The 20,544-nt window shown below is 27.9% G+C and overlaps 1 protein-coding gene across 1 annotated transcript; it reads left to right on the forward strand.

The window, feature by feature from the left end:
• The first annotated feature begins 4,595 nt into the window (after window positions 1-4,595).
• LOC103502821 (CBL-interacting serine/threonine-protein kinase 25-like) lies at window positions 4,596-6,417 on the forward strand. The gene has a single exon (XM_008466931.3). The coding sequence runs from the start codon at window positions 4,831-4,833 to the stop codon at window positions 6,166-6,168; it is 1,338 nt and encodes a 445-aa protein (XP_008465153.2). The 5' UTR covers window positions 4,596-4,830; the 3' UTR covers window positions 6,169-6,417.
• Window positions 6,418-20,544: the final 14,127 nt, after the last annotated feature.

Below are 20,544 nucleotides of genomic sequence, written 5' to 3' on the forward strand. Positions count from 1 at the left end.
ATCATAAAAGTTTATTACCGATAGACTTTGCTATATTTGCAATTTTTAAAAAAATTGTTATATACTTAATTACTTTAATTATAGCAAAATAATCCCTCTTAAACCGTAAATATAAAGTAATTAAAATAAATAGAAATTTCCATGGGAATATTTTTCAATAAATAAGAAAAACAAATAGATATAAAGTAGTTAAAATCCATTGTTGTGTTCGGCAAGTAAAATAATATCTAAAAAACAAGACTAATTTACAAAACACGTTTGTTAAAACCATCATAGAAAAAAATATTTATGCTTCACGACAAAATTCTATCAAAAGATAAAATCTTACTCCATGCAATTTTTTTATAGAGTGTAAATATTGTGTAAATTATATCATTTTTTATAATTCCTTTAAAATACTATAAAATCTCAAAGAAAAAGAATACACAATTAAACATTATTCATGTCTTCATTGATATCGACTATCATCAATAACTTCTATCAATGATGATAGTCACTGAAGAGTATACTAACTTTCAATTTGAAAAATGTGTTATCAATTGATATCACTAATATCTTCTACCAATAATATTGCTAATGGTAGAAGGATCTCACTAATACTATCTAATGGTAGATATGTGATTGTTTGTTTTTAGCCTAAATGAACAAAGAAAAGAGATAGGATTAGCATCCTATCAGTTATAATCACTGATAACATACTATTCATGATAACTTGTATTATTGATAGTATAAATGACAAGCTTTATTTACCTTACTTATAGATGTCGTGTAATTTTTTATTTTATGATTTCAGGTTATTGAAAAGACGCTAAAAAATAGTACAAAAACACATATGGACCAAAGGTTGCAGTTGAAAATAGGTATGAGTTTATTGTTGAGAAGAGGCGAACAAAACCAACCAAGAAAATTTTAGGGAATGCAAAAAGTCCAAAAAAGACAAAAAATAAAAAGAAAAAAGAAAAAAGAAAAAAGAAAAAAGAAAAAAAAAGTGTCTCCAAACAAAGCTACTAGGCATTCTCCAAAGTGGAATGATGACACTCCAAACTTTGATCTTAAAATATTACAAAGGTATAATAATTAGGTGTTTGTTTGATATTTGTCTATCAATATCTATCATTGATATAATCTGAAATTTTATTATATTATTGTAAATATTTTGATTCATTACCTTATATTTGAAAATGCCTTAAAAAATGAAAAATCTATAAAAACAAATCGAAAAAACGGAGAAACAAAGAAACAACTTTTTTTTTTACCTCTCGAGAGAAGGGCTATAATTTCTAATAAAACACAAGTGATAAAGTAATATACATATGTAATATACAAGTTTTCAACGTTTGGGATGCAATGCGTCCCCAAAGAGATATTTTTACTAACCAACATTAGTGAAGTGGTTATAATTTTATACTTATCTATGGCAGGACTTTTGCAGTGACTCGTTGACAACCTAATTTACTTTCTCTAAAATATTATTTCAATATTTTCTATAGTCAAATTAATACCACTTGATTAATTGATGTAATTAGTTCAACTAAGTCTATGAATCCCTTCACATGTAATGTAAAAAGCTTCAAGATGATTTGAGGAAGAAGATATTACTGGTTCATAATTATTATGATTGACACACTTTGTGGTATATCTAGACATACACTGCATCTCTAATAAACCAATCAAATTTTGATTAAAAACACCAAACTCAAACATAAGAATAATAGAAGAATTGTGTTAGCGGTTTCATTTCCTATGGGACACAATACAACAAACATAAATTTACGACCAATATTTACAAATTGTTCTAAAAACTTTCCATATTTTGTCTACATTTTATATGGTTTGATCATCAACATTATTAATTGAGAAAAAACTGATTTTAGCTTCAAAATATCTTATATAATGACTTCTTTGTAGGATTAGCTTTTTGTCAAATCAAAACCTTTCTTTTTTTCTTTCCATTATTCTTCTTCTTTTGGAGCTAAGCATTTTGTTTTAAGAAAATGAACTGGATTTTAATTATTTTCTTCTAATTTCGGCAACAGTTTTATAAATTTATAAAATTCTAATAAACTTTAGGGAAAACAATTCAACTTTTTTTTTTTAAGAAAAGGAAAACAATTCAATTTATCTAATATCTTTATGTCGGAAAGCAAATCCGACATGGCAAGAATTATATACATCGATTTTATATTAAAAAAATCTCTATAATGTCAAATTTTTTTATGACTTTTATATATATAACGTTTTTAGTTATAGCAAAATTTGTAATAAACTTTATTATTTCTTTTTTTTTTTTAAAAAAGGTATTTATCTAGAATTTGTTTGTTTTCTTTTAATTTAGTAGTGATAATTTAATACTTTAACGAAAACAATTATAAGTGTTATGTGATATGTTTCAAATGAAATTAACGTGGACAGCGGTGTATTCAAGATTTTATGTAAGGAAGACATAAGTTCACGTAGATATAATTTTAAATATATTGATTATACCCAAACCATATCATGTTGCTAAAACGAACCTAACAAATTAGCATATGAATAGTAGTCAATCTAAAATTTTACATAAATTTAAAATTTTAGTTTATTATGTTTTAAATTTGTGTTGTATATAGTTATGAAACTTTGAAAGATACACTAGATCAATGACATCTTGATTTGAATAATTTGTCTCATACATTTTTTTTTCTCATAAAAATAATATAATTGTTAGTTACAAATTTTAAATTTTAAGATCTATCTAATACAACGATTTATTTCTAAACATTTTTTATATTATGAGATTTTTAAATTCTAGATTATTGAAATTCTATATATCTACCGGATAATCTCAAAGAGACATATTGGAGTTAAAATTTAAAATTTAAAATTTATTAGTTATAATTTTAAAAACTAGAATTAAACTGGTACTAAATTGAATATAATTTTAAAATAAATAATAAAAGCGAAAAATTTACACGTAAAATGAAATTTGTCGATTCTAATTTTCAAAAATTTAAAATTCTTAAATTGTAAAAATTTAAATAATATTTGTATTTAAACTCGTCCACAACAAAGGAATGAAATTATATATATATATATATATATATATATATATATATATATACATTTAAAGCAATAAACACTTGTCCATGGTTAATTTTCTAAAAATGTAAAAAGTATTTGTATTTGGCGGTGATTTATGTAAATTTTATTTTCATGATTACAGAATAAATTCATGTAAAAACTACATAAATTTTCAAATTTGTGAAAGAATCACATATGTTGATCTATAATAACCTCATGATGATCAGAATTGTGTCTCTCTTTGGAACTTTGAAAGTTTTATAAACCAAAACAAGGGAGCTACCACTGGTTTTGATTCAAAATGTGGGGGCACACATACTTTATTATTATTTTCTTTTTAACCATAGAGAGAAAGAGAGTAAAGAGAAGAGTGATTGCGATATAGTAAGGAATTCCAAGAGATTTCATGCTCAACTTGCACAATTGGCTACACCAATTTGGAAACATACTGTTGGCCCCAATATCAGGTTTTCATATCTATATATTTATCTATTTTATGTGTAATAAAAGTTTTTGTTTGTTCGTGATCGAATAGAAGTTTTTGTCTTTACCCTCTTAGTCTTTGAATTTGGATACTAAATTATATTGAGAACTTGTGTTTTATATATGTTTATGTACTTCAGGTTAGCTCATAGTTTGATGTTTTACAAAAGTCAGACGTCGAATTTAGTTTGCTATACCTACCTACAATGAAGATAAAGCTTATGACCAATATTACAATAACTAAAATTATGGAGTTAATCTCAAGTTTAAAAGCCCTTTGCTAATACTTTTGTTTGTGGTTTATTGCTTATTGTCTTCTCCTTTATTATTCAAAAGGATGGATTGAATTTTATAATAGTTTTATGCCTTTTTTGTCTTTTGTTCATGTTTGATCATATTTTATGTTTTTTTTTTTTTGTTCTATAAAATTTGAAATATAAAAATATTTCATCAAAAAAAGTGTAGGTTATTTATTTTTGAATATCTATTATGTATTTTTAAAAGAAAAATAGTAATAAAATAGTTTGAAAAATTATTGTAAATAATAAATTGTTGAAAATATTTATAAACTAATATTAAAATTTCATACTCTATAAAAATATATAGAATTTGAATGATAAATTTTTTTAGTTTAGAGTGTGGTTGATTCCATTGAACTGGAGTACACACTACACTACACTACACTACACTTTAAAAGTAGAATTCAATGAAAATGTTTAATTAAGAATAATGTGGAAGTAGTCCAATCAATCAGAATGAGAAAGAAAAGATGGGGACAATGGTGTTTGTTGAAAATTTGAAGAGTTTTTTTTTTTTTATTTATTAGATAAAGTATAAAATCCAAAAGATAATCAGAAAGCTTTGCTTTAAACTGAATAAAATCAAATATTTAATAACTGGATCGGTGTTTGCGTTTTTGGACCCACAAAGGGCGACGTGTCAAACGATGATAGGGAGAAATATTCTGGATTATTTAAAATAGCAAAAAAAAGAAAAAAGAAAAAAGAAAAAACGTAGATATTTCTATGTGCCGGATTGCGATTTGTGATAGCCCACTTCAACAAACGCCAAAATTAAACAAACTTAATCCCTCCTTCTTCTTCAATCTTCAATGTCTTTCCTGGACCTCATTGCTTCCCTCTTTCAAATCTTCTCCTCTTTCTTTTCATTATCCAATCCCCCTCTCTCTCCCCCTCACCTCACTCATCCACCCACTTCCTATTTTCTTATCAATGTTCAGACTCCTTGTTCCAAACTCTCTTTTTACTCTTTCTCGAACATAATTCGGACATGGCGGGTGAGGCGGCGCAGGTTAGGAATGTTCTTTTTGGGAAATATGAAATGGGTCGGCTTTTGGGGAAAGGGACCTTTGCGAAGGTCTACTATGGAAGAAACGTGATGACCCACGAGAGTGTTGCCATTAAAGTGATTCTCAAGGACAGGGTGAAGAAAGAGGGGCTTCTTGAGCAAATCCGGCGAGAAATTTCTGTTATGGGGTTGGTTCGTCATCCTCATATTGTGGAATTGAAAGAAGTTATGGCGACGAAATCGAAGGTGTATTTTGTGATGGAGTATGTTAATGGAGGCGAACTGTTTGTGAAGTTGTCTCAACAAGGGAAATTGACTGAGGATGGAGCAAGAAATTATTTTCAACAGCTTATCTCTGCCGTGGACTTTTGCCATAGCCGTGGTGTCTCTCACCATGATTTGAAGCCTGAGAATCTCCTTCTTGACCAGAATGGGAATTTGAAGGTTTCTGATTTTGGCCTCTCTGCGCTGCCGGAGCAGCTCCGGATTGATGGTTTGCTTCACACACGGTGTGGAACTCCGGCTTATGTGGCGCCTGAGGTGCTCAGAAAGAGAGGATACGATGGCGCCAAGGCGGATATTTGGTCTTGTGGGGTGATTTTGTTTGTGTTGCTTGCTGGGACTTTGCCATTTCGAGCTGATAATGCGATGAAGTTGTATAGGAAGATTTTCAAGGCGGAGTTTGAGTTTCCTCCATGGTTTTCTTCAGAAGCCAAGGAAATGGTGTCTAAGCTTCTGGTTGTTGATCCTCAAAAGAGAGCTTCAATGGTTGAGATAATGCATAGTCCTTGGTTTCAAGAGGGCTTCACAAAGCCAGTTTCATTCCTTGAGAAAGATGAATTCAACAATGAATTCTCTGAATTGGCTAATCCCAAGTTGTTGTCATCTTCTCCTCCTTTTTACAATGCATTTGAATTCATTTCCTCAATGTCCTCTGGTTTTGACTTGTCTAGTTTGTTTGAAAGCAAGAAGAAACAAGGCTCTATTTTCACTTCAAAATGCCCTGCTTCAGCCATTATAGCCAAGCTTCAATCTCTGGCCGTGAAGCTCAACTTCAAAGCTACTAACCTAAGGGAGTTCAAGGTGAGACTGCAGGCCAAGGAGGAGGGGAGGAAAGGGAAGTTGACAGTGACCGCAGAGGTTCACGAGGTGGCCCCGGAGCTGGCAGTGGTAGAGTTCTCGAAGTCGGCCGGCGACACTTTGGAATACGACAAGTTCTGTGAGAAGGACGTGAGGCCCGCATTGAAAGACATAGTTTGGAGCTGGCAAGGAGAAAATGAAGTGCCTTTAACAGTGGATTCTTTGCAAAATGACCATTGAATAAGAAAAAGAAGCCATTTTTGTGCATCTTGAGCATAATTTTCACTTTGAAGTTCCCTTTTTTATGTGTTTTGGAGAAGAGAAGAATGTATAGTATAGTATCGAATGGTCTTAGTTTAGATTAGAAGACAGTGGGAGTCGATAGCTATGCGTTTGTAATTCGCTGACTTTGTGGATACTTCATATAAACTGCTTGTAAAATATACTTTGCTTTGTGAAAAGAGTGACCACTTTATTAGTTTTGATAAATTTCATTCAACAAATTTATATGAGCTTTTGACCATTCGTAGTTTATCTTATGTTTTTGGGGGTCTTGTATATAAAATTTTGAGTTATAATACAATTCTTATCCTTAGTACTTTTCTTCTTTTAGGAAATAATCTTTTCGTAGCACTGCTCACTAGTGTTGACAATTATGTTTCACTTCCAATTTTAAATTTTTGCTTAGGTTTATTAAATCTAAAGTTTAGTTTAGGGTTCCACGATTGTGCAGTTTATAATTGATATGACAAAATTAATTGGTTTGATTCGAAAAATGTAGAGTGATAAAATGTAATAGAATCATATACTAATAAAACATTAACTCGAATTTAATGAAACATAAAGTTGGAACTTGTCCTTAATATAGTTCTAAATTATTCTAGAGTTAGGTTGGAACTTGTATAAAGTCTATTGTTATATCATCTCTCACCTTCCATGGTACAATATCTAAAAAAAGGGACCTCCATAATTAGAAAATTTTCCAAATATTAATATTAAGAAGAAGAAAAAAATGTGTCCAACAAAAAAAAAAATTGGCACAAACTTTCACAACTCCATATCATTTTTTTTTTCAAAAAAAGATAAGCAACAAGATGACGGTAGTCAAAATATAAATGAACATAATTCAACTTACATATGAATATATGTCGGTAATCAAAAAGCCTATTATTTGAATTGTTTACTCTTACTTTACTGAAATAACAGTAAAATAAATGTCTTTGAAAATAAATACAAACTTATCCGACCATGTTGGATGAAAATCTAGTGGGATTTATATTTGCATTTATGTCCTTTAAAAACAAGTTCTTATTCTTGTTTTAAAGCATCTAATTGACCAACTATAAATAACAAATATTATCCAACTAAATTTGTGAGTTTATTGATCATTTAATATAATCACTCATGAGAAATATATAGCAATCGATTCTAGAAAAAAAACTCAATTACATAAAAATATAATATTTAATGTACGGAGAAAGTTTTCAATAATTTATTAAACAATGAGTTCACAAAATATCAAATGAAACCTCATTCTCTATCTACTCATATTGTGTATATTAAAAAGCATTCTTTGGTAGAGCAAACAAAAAAAGGGTAGCAACCACGTGATATGATGGATGTTAGATCGAAACAGATCTTAAATGATAAATTTAAACATAACTAAGGTCACTTTTATTGATGTAGAATAATTAATTAAGTAGAGACACATGTCAATTCAGTCTTACTTGGAACTTAATTGGAGGGACTATTCCAAGGTCAAAATTTTTTATATTAGTCAGCCTTTTTATAGCCATTGAGCCAATTCAATTTCTCTTAACCATATGAGGTGCTGCTTTGACTTGGGCCTGGGCCCATATAATGTAATCATCAACCAAAATCCAATCTTTTCGTTCTTTCTTTTTAGAAATATTATGAAGAAAGAAGTAGCATCACTATAATTCTCACAAATGTGTTAAGGAACCCAGAGCAATGATCGGAGCAGCATGCTTCTTCCGCATTCGTGTATTTTCTGATTTCCTCCGGAATGGAGTAGGAAAAATAATAAGAAGTTGTAATTTAAGCTTAAGGCTTCGTTGCATACAGTAACCACTTAAATGGATAACACACAAAACGCATTCTATTCCTACTTTATGCCTACTACATCGCTAACAATATACTTACTTACTGCATAACCAAGATATATGTTTTGTAGCCAAATTTCACAAAGAAAAAATATATATTCAGATTTCTACATATCAAAAAATCGGTGAAACACACTTGAGTTTGTTTACTCATCTAATAAGTTGTGATATAAACATTTTGACAGAGGTCTATCATAAATCATAAGAGTCTAATATTTGAAGGATATACTTGTGGAAAAGCCCTCCCATTTCTTTTTCTAATTTGTGGTCAATTCCCCAAGCAAAAGCCCTCCGACCAACCCTGCTCCCATTCCAAGAATATCACTCCGACTTTTTTTTCTAATTTGTGGAAGCATTTGGTGCTGGCCGGTATCCTAGTGGGGCAGAGCATAACTGTAAAGCCGTCGGTGGCCGCGAATAATGTGGATAACCGTAGGCTTGTGGAGGTGGAGCCTAGGGCCCATGGCAGCAGAAGCGGTGGTGGGTGTCCCCCGTGGTGGCAGAGAATATACTTCCGGTGGATATCAATGGCTTTTATTTTTCTGTTTAACCCATACATACACACCACACTAACTATATTAAAAGTGGGGAAGGTAGGATAACTTTTACCTTCCCCTTTTGTCCCTACACTTTTTTGCCAATATCTAGTTTGTCATTCTATCTTTAGGACATGACTTTTCAATTGGTGTTTCTTGAGAAATGTTTGAACCACATAGATGCAACCTTATGTCGTTAGACCAAAACTCATTGGATGCAAGGGGTTATTCATTAGATCCTTCAATCTTTGTGACACGACTCTTCGAGTTTAGGTGTGTTATTATGTTTTTGTGTAGGTGGTTACACATCAAGTGAATGTACTCATTCATATATGAATCCATATAAAAAAATAAAAAAAATTTATTGAGTTAAGTGTTCGTTGCCAGATCTCAGAACATAAATTCATTTATGTCAACATAACATTAATTAAGTGTAGTTTGTCTTAAATTTGGAATCTTTGCATCTCTACTAATTTTACAACTTTTTTCTTAGACTAGTAAACAATGCGTGCGATGTGCGTAAAAATCACACACGAAAAAATTATAGTTTTAACTTAACTTTATAAAATTATAACAGTTATTTCAATATTCTCATATTTATATTTTTTTTATATTCACATCGTAATACGTGAAAAATGAATAATAAATTTAGAAATATCATAATATACTATCTCAAAATTTATAATAACTTTAATAAAAAAAATTAAACGAAGATAAAAACATGAGCAATATTCCCAGGGTTACATTAAAAAAAATTCTCAATATTACATAATTTAAACATAAAGAACATAGATATATATACATGTCAAGCACGAGGTTGGTAGTTCAAGTTTTCCCAACTTTTGTTGTGTACTAAAAAGAAACCTATAAATGTAATATACACAAACATATTTCTATATAAAAAATAGACAAAAAAAAAAAAAAGAGAATAGAAAAGTATAATTTGATTTACTTTTCTTCTACACCCTAGCATTTTGTTGTGACTTGTGAACATAATTGAAAATAAAAACAAAGAATAAGATATTTATACCCAAAGGTTTGAAAAGGAAGAATTTGAAAGGTTGAAAGATATAAGAAAGAGTTAATATAAGATGAGAGAATGTGAATAGTTGAGAGATATAAGATAAAAGGATATATAGGAATGTGAATGGATTTGGATAAATTTAAATGATATAATTAATTGGAGAGAAAATTTTAAAATTTTAAGAAAAGTTATAATAAGAAGATGAAAAGTTAAGGAGACTTAAATTCTATCTTGTTGATGTAAAAATGGACATAAATATTAAAACTATGTGAATGACAAAATCGGCACCAAAACAAAACAAAAAAGTTATAATAAAAGGGTAAAATGAGACTAAAAATTTTATCCACTTCCATCCTTTTATATATAGTATAGACAAAGAAATTTTCTTTAAAAATATATATTTATAAAGTAGTACAATTTGTTTCTGCATACTTTAAGTATGACCCACAACTAATCAGCTAAACTTTAAAACGTAAAAAGTAAAATTATAAATTATAAAACTCTTAAACACTTAGTTATGCACATCGATCAACAAAACCAAGGATAGTCTTGTTGGTTATCGGGTGCAACCTAATGATAATGAGACAAAATTATCGACAAGTTAGGATTTTATTATTTATTTTTTAATTATATTTAATCTTTACTTGATTTTTGTTCTGAAGTTTATTTTAATCTTATTTAATAGAATAAGAAAAAAACTAGTATAATTCAATCAACTAGCATATAGACGCATTAATCCTTGAGAGATTGGTAATTCAAAACCATTTTGCATTTATTGTATTGAAAAAAAATTACTACAATAAGTCTTTGAGAGATGCCATGGCGATTTCAAAAGTAAAAAAGTTGTCATGTTCGATTCATCATTGGGCCTTATTCAATAAGTCGTATGTTCATTAATTATAGGTTCGAGAAAATTTTTATGGTTAAAAATGTAATAACCCAACTTTTTATACTAAGCTAAGATCATTAGTCCTTAAAGGAAAATAAAACTTCTTAAATCAAAATGGAAAAATAAAACAAATGTTCATAATCAGAACCTCAAATACTCATTAAAATCATAAATAAACAAATGTAAGTAAAACCAAATTTTAAAATATAAAATCCTAGTTCGGGCCCTATCTATATTTAAAAGAGTAAAAAGAAAAATGCATAAATATTGAAATCAAAACTAATAATATAAAGCTGAAGCAAAAATATTCCCTACACGCAATGATCACTTCTTGACATCCGGCAGCTTTAGTTTGCCCTTACGTCTGCCTTGAAAAATTAAATATTTAAGAGTGAGTATAAAAATATATTCAGTAAGGAATCTACTACTAGTCCCGCTAAGTGTTTGTTAACTTTTTAGAGTCCTGTAAAATGGTATCCCTAAACTAGTAGGTTCCCGAACACAGGGACCTTATCCATAACATGTAGCATAACATAACATGTGGGTACATCACATCATCAAATAGATGAAACTAACAATACACCTTATCCATAGCATGTAACATAACATAACATCATAAGCACGACATAAATATTAATCATAGTATTCTAAATCATGGAATTAATATTTCATGCATTAACATCATATCATCACCAACATAACTCAGTCATAACTATTGGTCATCATAATCATAAACTCATTATGCATCTTAGCTACATCAATGCATAATGGAAAAGTTTTACTTCAGTTTGAATGTCAGTAGGAGAATCTCTTAACAAGTTCCAAGAGCAATAGCCAAGTTTCCCAAATAATAATGAAGTACTAAATAACAAGGAAAATACTAAATACAATAACTTAATTAACAGTTAATTAAGGATCCAAAAATCGAGTTGATTCAACTAGTCAAAATTGAGGTCGGATCCAATTCAACCTTAATTTAAGAAAAATTAACACCCAATTGAAATTCAACAAAAAAAATCCAAAATTAGATTATTTAGGGTTCAAAATTAATCTTTTTTGGCATTAACCAAAACCCAACCAAGTTTACCGTGGTGAAAAATTGCTAAAAATAAGTTTGGCGGCTCAAAATAACTTGGTTAGAGGAGAACTGGCTAGGCGGCTCGGCTTGAAAGACAGAGATGGATTCGAGTTGAGGTTGGAAGTGGCTCAGATGCGGCTTGCGGTTGGAGTTCGCACGCACGGCTCGACCGCTAGGGTTTTGTTGGAGGTGAAGGTTTCTTAGTAGGGAAAGATGAATAGTTACACGTGCATCCGAAGTCCTATTTAAAAGAAAAATAATGATAATAATAAAATTATTATTATTTCATTTTTTTCCATTTCTTTTTCAAATAAATCAACTTCTTCTCTTTCTTTGTTTAAAGCCCATCAAATCTCCTTAAATATTCTCTCCAATCATGTCACTTTATCTTTAAAAAAATAAATATCCTTACATAATTAAATATAATTATTTTAACTAAATTCCAATTTCTTCAAATCAAAGATTTCAAAAATTAAATCCAACAAACACTCAAAATAATTTCAACAATTGTCAAAATTAAAAGATAATTAAGAATAAGATTGCCTTAATTTGGAACGTTACAAAAAAACCCACTCTAACAACTTTTATGAAAGCAACAATTTAGTCCATAAACCATGTTTTGTAATGTAATGATTTGATCCTTCTATTTTCTAATTTGTAACTGGTTAACCTTTGGACTTTACTATGTAACAATTTAGTTCCTATTATAAAAACTAAGGTTAATATTTAATAAGATTTCTTATGCAACACGTTAATAAACTAACTAAAAAGTTTCAATATTTTTATATAAAATATAAAATCCACATCCTAAAATAATGACGTCTAGTTTTAATGAATTTGTTTAAGTGAAAAACTGAATTATCACAAAGGTAAAAGTATAAAATAAAATAATCAAAATCGAAAGAACATATCATTAAATCTTTACAAACTAAAGCTGAGACGCACAAATAACTTTTAATCGATCTGTAATGATGGAAAATAATTTTACATTATTGAAAGAACAAAAAATATGGAATATAACGTAACTACATAATTTCATTAAAGAAAAGGTAAAAAAAGTGCAACTGATTTTAATTTATTATGTGCTACGACATGTACTATTCAATATGTTAATCTTCCTTATTCCATTCCCATGAATAAACTTTCAACATGCGGCTTGTCTTGATTCGACCCGGCCGACCTTGATTTCACATGACTACATATAGTAAAATAACCACAATCAATTTTAACTCCAAATAACAAACTATAAATACTATAATATAAAACCATATGTATTTTATGAATCACATATTATTATAATAATAATAATAATAATAATAATAATAATTTATGTTTAATTAATAATAAACAATAAAATAAATTATATAAATCAATGACATTAAAAATCAATAACCCTAAGCTCAATCTTGTCCATTATAGAACAACTATTGGTTATCACTAAATAAGAAAGGAAAAAAAATAAAAGAATATATTTTTTATTTTTATTTCAATTTTCATTAGTATAGTTAGATTTCAAACTAACAATTGAATAAAAGGGAATATCAAATAAAATTAAAAGGCAGATTTTGTAATTGAACGATGAATAAAAATAATATTATAAATTTACTGAACTTTGAAAACAATAATCAGAATTGTAGACCACCTAAATTAATAATAGTTTTTTAAAAATTTTTAAATTTTATTTTAAACAACTTTGACTATAAGAGTTTAAGAAAAAATAATTTTTAATTTCTTAAAAAAAATATGTGGCTATATATAACTTCCTAAATATTTTGAGTTGTTTAGTGGATTTCTCTAAATAAAAGAGTTCATTTTGTTCAGCAAAATGTTGTCCTTCTTCTTTGGTTACTTCTCTTTCTTTATCAAAATTATTTCCTAGGATCATATAATTGATATGTTTTTCTTTATCAAAATTATTTCCTAGGATCATATAATTGATATGTTGGGATGTGCAAGCTCTCTAACATCATCTGCTCTCTAACATCATCTAACCAACTCTCCAAATTAGAGAATGTCTTTCTCCTAAATGTAATAATAATTATTTATTAGGTTGAGTCAATCCAAATAACAATCGAGCCAATTATATATCAATTTAACCTCTTAAAGTAGCCTTGAAAATAATAATTGTATTGAATTCACTAATCTTAATTATTAAACTCCTAAATTTTTATATATAAATCAATTCAGACATTTAATTTCAGTAAAACCAGTACTCTTGATATTTGTATTCCTAACTATTACTAAGGGTTTGATGATCTATGATCAAATTCAGTTATAATATTTGTCACAACACGTAGCAGCATATGTCCTCGTTCATTTAATCTTTAATAAATAAAATGTTTGGAGTCGCAACCAATCATATTAAAGTGTAATTGGTCACCAAAAAAAATTGGTCTACTTAAATTCACATTTAAAGTTTGGGAGTCAGTTGCGTATATGAACAACATCCATAAGAATGGTTACCAAAATTTATCATTTAAACTAAATTAAAGACGTTTACAAAACAAAGTTTTCTATTTGATTTTTTTAAAATATTCCATGGTTATCAATTTACATCCAATAAAAATAAGAATTGATAATTATATGGATGGCAAGAGCCATTAGAAAAATAGAATTTAATAATTTTTTATTTACCTCAAAAATATTAAAATATCAAACTTTGATATTTTAATCTCCATCATAGGCATCTAACAGAAAATTTCATGTATCTAAATGAATTTCAAAGAAAACACTACTCAATCTCATTTTAAAATATAAAATTATTGATATATTTTGTTTAAAAATAATTTTTAAAAAATGAGAATTTTTATGTATTTATGAAATTTAAACCATAAAATCCATAAATAAAGATTAGTTCTTTCCTCTGTCTCAAATTTATAATAACAATAATAATATTAAGAAATAGAAGAAATACATTTGGGAAATAATATAGTTGGTATATAGGCGTACAGGTTGGCAAATAATAAAAATATGATTGGTAGCGACTCCTATTTTGTTTTAAAACAAACTATTTTGAGGATGTCGACCTCTTAGCATCGTCTCAGACACGTGGCTACACTCAAGTTTGATCCATTGTCTTCATATAATTATAGCCATGAGGCTTGATCCTAGAGAGGATTATTCTAGATCTCATCATAACCATCTCTCCTTAACCTCATCATCTTCACTTTTTTATTTAGTGTTATAGAGGTGTCTAAGCATGCATGCGTCTCATGTTGTAGAAGCTCGACAACATATCCTAGTGGAGGGGCGCCGACGATTTGTAGTGGTTGGTCGAGTGTGTCTTCGAATAGGCCTTCTCTTACCGATACTTTTCAATGGCGCAACCACCAAAAGAATGTGAATCGTATCAGCTTTCTCTCTATTTTTTAAAATTTATTTTTTTATAAATGATAAATGTATATACCAAAGGTATAAATCAACATAATAACTCACTTCACCCTCCTCTCCTCAAATTTTGTTAATTATTATTCATGTTTGTAAATTAATTGATGAATTATAACTAAGTAATCACAAATATTTTTCAAACTAAAATGGGCCAATTTTTGGAATTTGCCTAAAATTTTCCATCTACCAAACAAATCGATCTAAAAATATTAATGACAACATGTCATGGAATTATCACAAACGAAGATAAGAAGATCCTCTAAGGCCTCCAATTTTAATGGACACATTTAAAAGAGGATAAAAAGAGTTATCAAAATTATTTCAATTATTATTACAATAGCATTAATTATTGAGGGACGACTTCGAAACATCTCAATCATATATGTTTGGGCATCTTTTCTAGTAATATAATATATCTCGATTATGATCATACTTGCGATCAAACCATGACTAATATCAAGTCACTTGATAAATAACTATATGATATGATCGTATATATGCCAAATATATGTCACATTAGGCCATGTTCAACAAAAGGTAGTAGGCCCCAATTGCCTTTAAGTTCTAACTCAAATAACAATATAGCACCCATATAACAACTGCATGTTTCTTTGTCTTTAATACCAAAAAGTCTTCACTACTCAAGCCATTGTATTTTGTAAGGATGCAACTTTTTCATCATATTAGACACATTTTTTTTTGTCTATCACTAACTCATTTGGCCATCAAAGTTACTATACTCAAAGAAAAACATATGCTAACTTTAGTTGGAGCCCCCACAATTACTGAGGTTACCTTAATTGTAGTGTTCCTTGTGTTTAGATAGGACAACAAATTAATCTCTATTTTTCTATTCTAGATATGGCATCCTCTATAAATAGGTTTATCTTCCATTCAAACCATGCAATCTCACTAAAGTTAATATTCTTTTTAAGATTTTAAAATGGTAGATTGTTGTAGTGGCGGATCCAACCTTCTATCTCAAAGAAGAGAGTACATACTAAGTATTCGTGAATTAAGCTCGTTAAATTAAGTCTATACTTTTAAATTTATAACTTTTTAGATATTGAATTTTAATGAGGAAGAACTCAATCCCTATATTTTATAACTTGTTATATAAAGATTAATAATAAAAGTTAACCCTTAATTTTGAAGAAATTTTCTAGAATATGGACTTGATTTGTTACAATGTTTTAAAATATAATTACAAGATTATTAAAATTTAGGGACAAAATCGTTACCATGAAAATTTGTATAGAAATTTATTAGCAAAATTAACTATTTAGTCCCAAAGTTTGAAGAATATGTGTATTTTGTTTTTGAATTAAAAAAAATGTATCTTTAGTATTCAAGTTTATAACAATAGACCTATTTGGTCCATGAGTTTTCAAAGTATACTATTTTAGGTTTTTAAAAAGAAGTTAGAAAATTATCTCGAATAGCTTTATATTTTAATTTTTACAAAAACAATCCTATGACATCTAATACGAAATATCCTGTAATCAATTAGAAAGAATAATTTTTAAAAATCATATTCTCTTTAAAATATTTTTTTCTAATCTAAAATATGTACGCATCAATTTTATAAATTGAAATAAAAATACTTATAGGACAATTAAAAAAGATACATAAAAAAAAGTATAAAGATAATTTTGAGGGATGAAAACATGCAAATGAATTAAAACATGTAGAGTAAAAAAGATAATGTTTTAATAAATGATTATAGAAAGTTTAGATTAATGATATAAGAAAAGAAAAAGGAAAGGAAGGAATAATGATGAGAATTCAATTAGTTTACTGTATTTTGAGGACATAGTGGTGGTGGTAGTAGTGGCAGCCAAAACGAGAGGAAAAAAGAAACTGCAAACTCAAACATCAACCATCCATTTCCGAATCATCGAATCAATCAATACCAAAAAAAAAAGAAAACAGAAAAGAAAAATCAAAATATATTTTAACAAAAAGAAAAGAAAATACCAATGGGCAATGGGACCCGCAAAAAGTATAAAAAGCCAAGAAAAGATTTCGATTTCGTAGCCATCGATCAACGTCAACATCAGACCTTTGACTAAATTTGTCAGTGCTCTAAAAAGTTTTTGTGTACTTGTGGAGTGGGACCCAGTAGGGTGGAGCTTTTGATGACGTGGCGACACGTGGATGGGTAGAGGAGTGCGTGATGCATACGGTCTCCACAGGTTTCGAATTTTTTGCTTTTTTGAGGAGGAAAGGAGAGGTAGGAATCAGGTGTTTTCGTTTCTTATATAAGAGATGATCTCAGCCCCTACCTTTGGTGGGGCTTTGAGTTTGATGCTGATCTCTCCAATTGGTCCATGGAATCTCTTTCGGAAAAAGCCATGTGTTTGGATAATAACAAAAGGGTTCATTCAATGGTTTGGGGATTGGAAAGATAGGATCAATTTTTAGCCCCAACGCATGTGTAAGATTCTCTCATCATTTTTTCATTATATTTCCTCTTTGTTTTCTTTTTTACTTTATAATATACTTTTTTTTTTCCTTTTGTTTTACATGGGGGAAGGGATTCATGAGTTGAGATAATAAAATATTAATGTCTCATGTTTAAGTGCTTTGTCTATTTTAGCCGTGAGTGTGAAAGTGATTGAAAAATGGCTAGACTCGCTTTTGTCATGTTCAAAATTTAAATTTAGGTTATTTATATAAATTGGTGTAATCATGATCAATATTTGATAATTGGTTAGTAATAAATTTCAATTACATATGTAATTTGATTACTTTTTTATCCCGTTTGTTAATTATTACGAATTTATCACATTTATTGATATTGTTAAATTTAACCCTTAAAAAGTAACAGGTCTGAAATTAAATAATGTGAGGAACAAAAAAAAAATGTAATGATTTGCTTCCATTTATTTATTTTGAAAACAAAAAAACATCCGTAACAAAGATGGAGAAGAGACACGACCAAAGAAAGAGGGACAAGAGAGGAGAAGGGGTAGAAAGAGAGAGAGAAATTTTTTTAATGCCTTAAAACTCTCTTCACACAAAATTAAATTAAGAAAAAGCATATGACCATTCATTAGCTCGAAGCTATATAAATTTCTCTTATTCCCTTCTATTACTAACACATTCTCCCTCATCTTCCTTGTGACTCATGTTCACACTCCCGATCATTATCTCTCTGAGTATTGTGAGCAATAAGATAAATGATCTATATATAAGAAGAATTTGGTGTAAAGCAAAATGTATATTTTAGTATTTTTCAACCCATGTATAGAGATGCAAGGAGGCCTTTGACGACACTATCAACTATATGTCGAATAAGCAATATTTTCATAGTACTTACTATGCACTACAACATTATTTCATCTATGTATTTATATTCGATTAATTTAAATTTTGGTTGTTTCTAAGCATTATATTTTAGATTGAAGAGGCTTCTTTATCCATCATTTTTTATTTTATTTATGTCACTTCATTCTTTATTATTTTGTTTTTCTTTATTTTCTTTCTTTCTTTAATTTATTTTTAATGAAAAAAAGTATGTTTTGCTATATCATGGTTAACCACTAATTTCCTCTTTGTTTATATATATTGTATTTATATAGTTGTGTATTCATAAACTTATGTTTTTACATTGGTCTTTTATATTATCTAGCTAAGATATAGTTGTCAAATCTGGTCACCTCCCTATCATTGGTAGATTTGGATTTAATAATTTGTTATGCATATATATATATAAGCTAAATATATCTTTTATAATTAGTTTTTACGTTGTTATACTATAAATTTATTGATTTTGTATTGATTCAATAACAAATTTAGTACCTACAATTTAGATATAGTTTATAAAATTTCAGTTTGAGAATATTTTAAAATTGATCTTATGATTTTATAGATAGTAATCGTCACGGTTACAATCGAAATAATACAAATTTTCCAAACAAAAGAATAAGGAGATGTTTCATTCAATCAACTTCATAAAAAAAAACTAAAATAACATGAAAATGTTTAATTTATAAGCTATGTATAATTTAAAATTTTAAAATAGATATTTTTCTTTGTAATTAAATTTTCTTTTATTTTGTATAAATCTATATTATATAATTACAAATATTTTACTTCACCGATTTATAATATTTGAATATCTTAAAAACAAAAATTAACATTATATACTATTTTACACCTTAAATTAAAACTTTTGCATTTTTACATATAATTAAACAATATCTTAAAATTTAAATTTAAAATTTGACTTTTCCCCGCACTTAGTTTTTTTTTAATAATGGTAAAAAAAAAGTTAAAGAAAAATAAAGAAACAAAATAGATGAATGAGACAGTGTTTCTTATAAACTAAGAGCTGAATTAGAATTCTTTATAAACAAAAAATGTATTTATAAATTCTAAATCACTAAGACTCACAATCTATTCAAAATTTAGCTTAATTTTTTTTAAAATATAATTAATAAAATATAGATAATAAATGATGAAAGTACCATCTATGAGCTTAGTTCTAAAAAGAAAAAAATAAAATAATTACCAAGCCTAAACTTTTATTAATCACCAACTCAACTAACTTATTAAAAGAAATTATAACTAAACTCTTCTCGACTTAGAATCAACTTTAATTTGTTGTATCCAATTTCTAAAATCAATGTATATATCATTGTTTTCTTAAAAAGATCTAATAGTCTTGTTTTAGTCCAACTATTACGATAATGGAAGTCAAATGATTTATTAATCGTAAGATTTGAAATATCTTCATTGATAGAAACATTGAAACGTCAATTATACGAAAATATCGAAAATTGTGAAAAACTTTAAGAAAAATCGATAAAATGATATTAAAAAAATTTGCTTATAAGTGAATTGGATTATAATTAATTAACCATTTCTAAGCATGACCTCTATAAAGTAAAATAATATTTAAATGTATATTTGAAATATACGTATAAATGTGGATGTGAGAATAGGAATTTAAGAAAAGAAATGGAAAGAAACAAAAGTCAGGTTAATTCATATTTGAACTGAAATTATTATATAAAAGTTGAATGAAAAGAGGAGAAGAAATTTTGGAGAATGCGTAGTTATAATTAATATTTTTGTTAATGAGGAGTCAAAAGTAGAAGAAGAAAAAATCATCTCCAAATAATAATAATAGTGAAAAGAGGATAAAGTTACAAACTGTTAAACACTTTTTAATTAGGAGGGAATAAGCAAAATGGATTCTCACTTTAAGTAGTTTTCCACAACTTATATATTTATTTTTTTAAAAATATATATTTCCTCTTTTCTATTTTGTTTTTTTTTTTTTTTTTTGGAGTAATTATTGACCTAGGAATATTGAAATTAGTATTTGATTTGAATTACTTCTCTTCTATATCTGAATTTTAAATCAACAAATTTAATTTACCAATTATATATTAAACTTTTATCATAATATCTTAACATTTTCATTCATATTTTTTACAATTTTATTTTTATCAATATTTTTATTAGTTTGATATCTACCTCATGTCATGTTAAGGTATTTATAATGGTAGTAAAAGAAAGCAAAACATTCTTGAATATTGTAACATAAAAATGAATTTAATTATTTTAGA

This window comes from Cucumis melo, chromosome 4 (genome assembly GCF_025177605.1).
Source record: "Cucumis melo cultivar AY chromosome 4, USDA_Cmelo_AY_1.0, whole genome shotgun sequence".
Lineage (NCBI taxonomy): Eukaryota > Viridiplantae > Streptophyta > Magnoliopsida > Cucurbitales > Cucurbitaceae > Cucumis > Cucumis melo.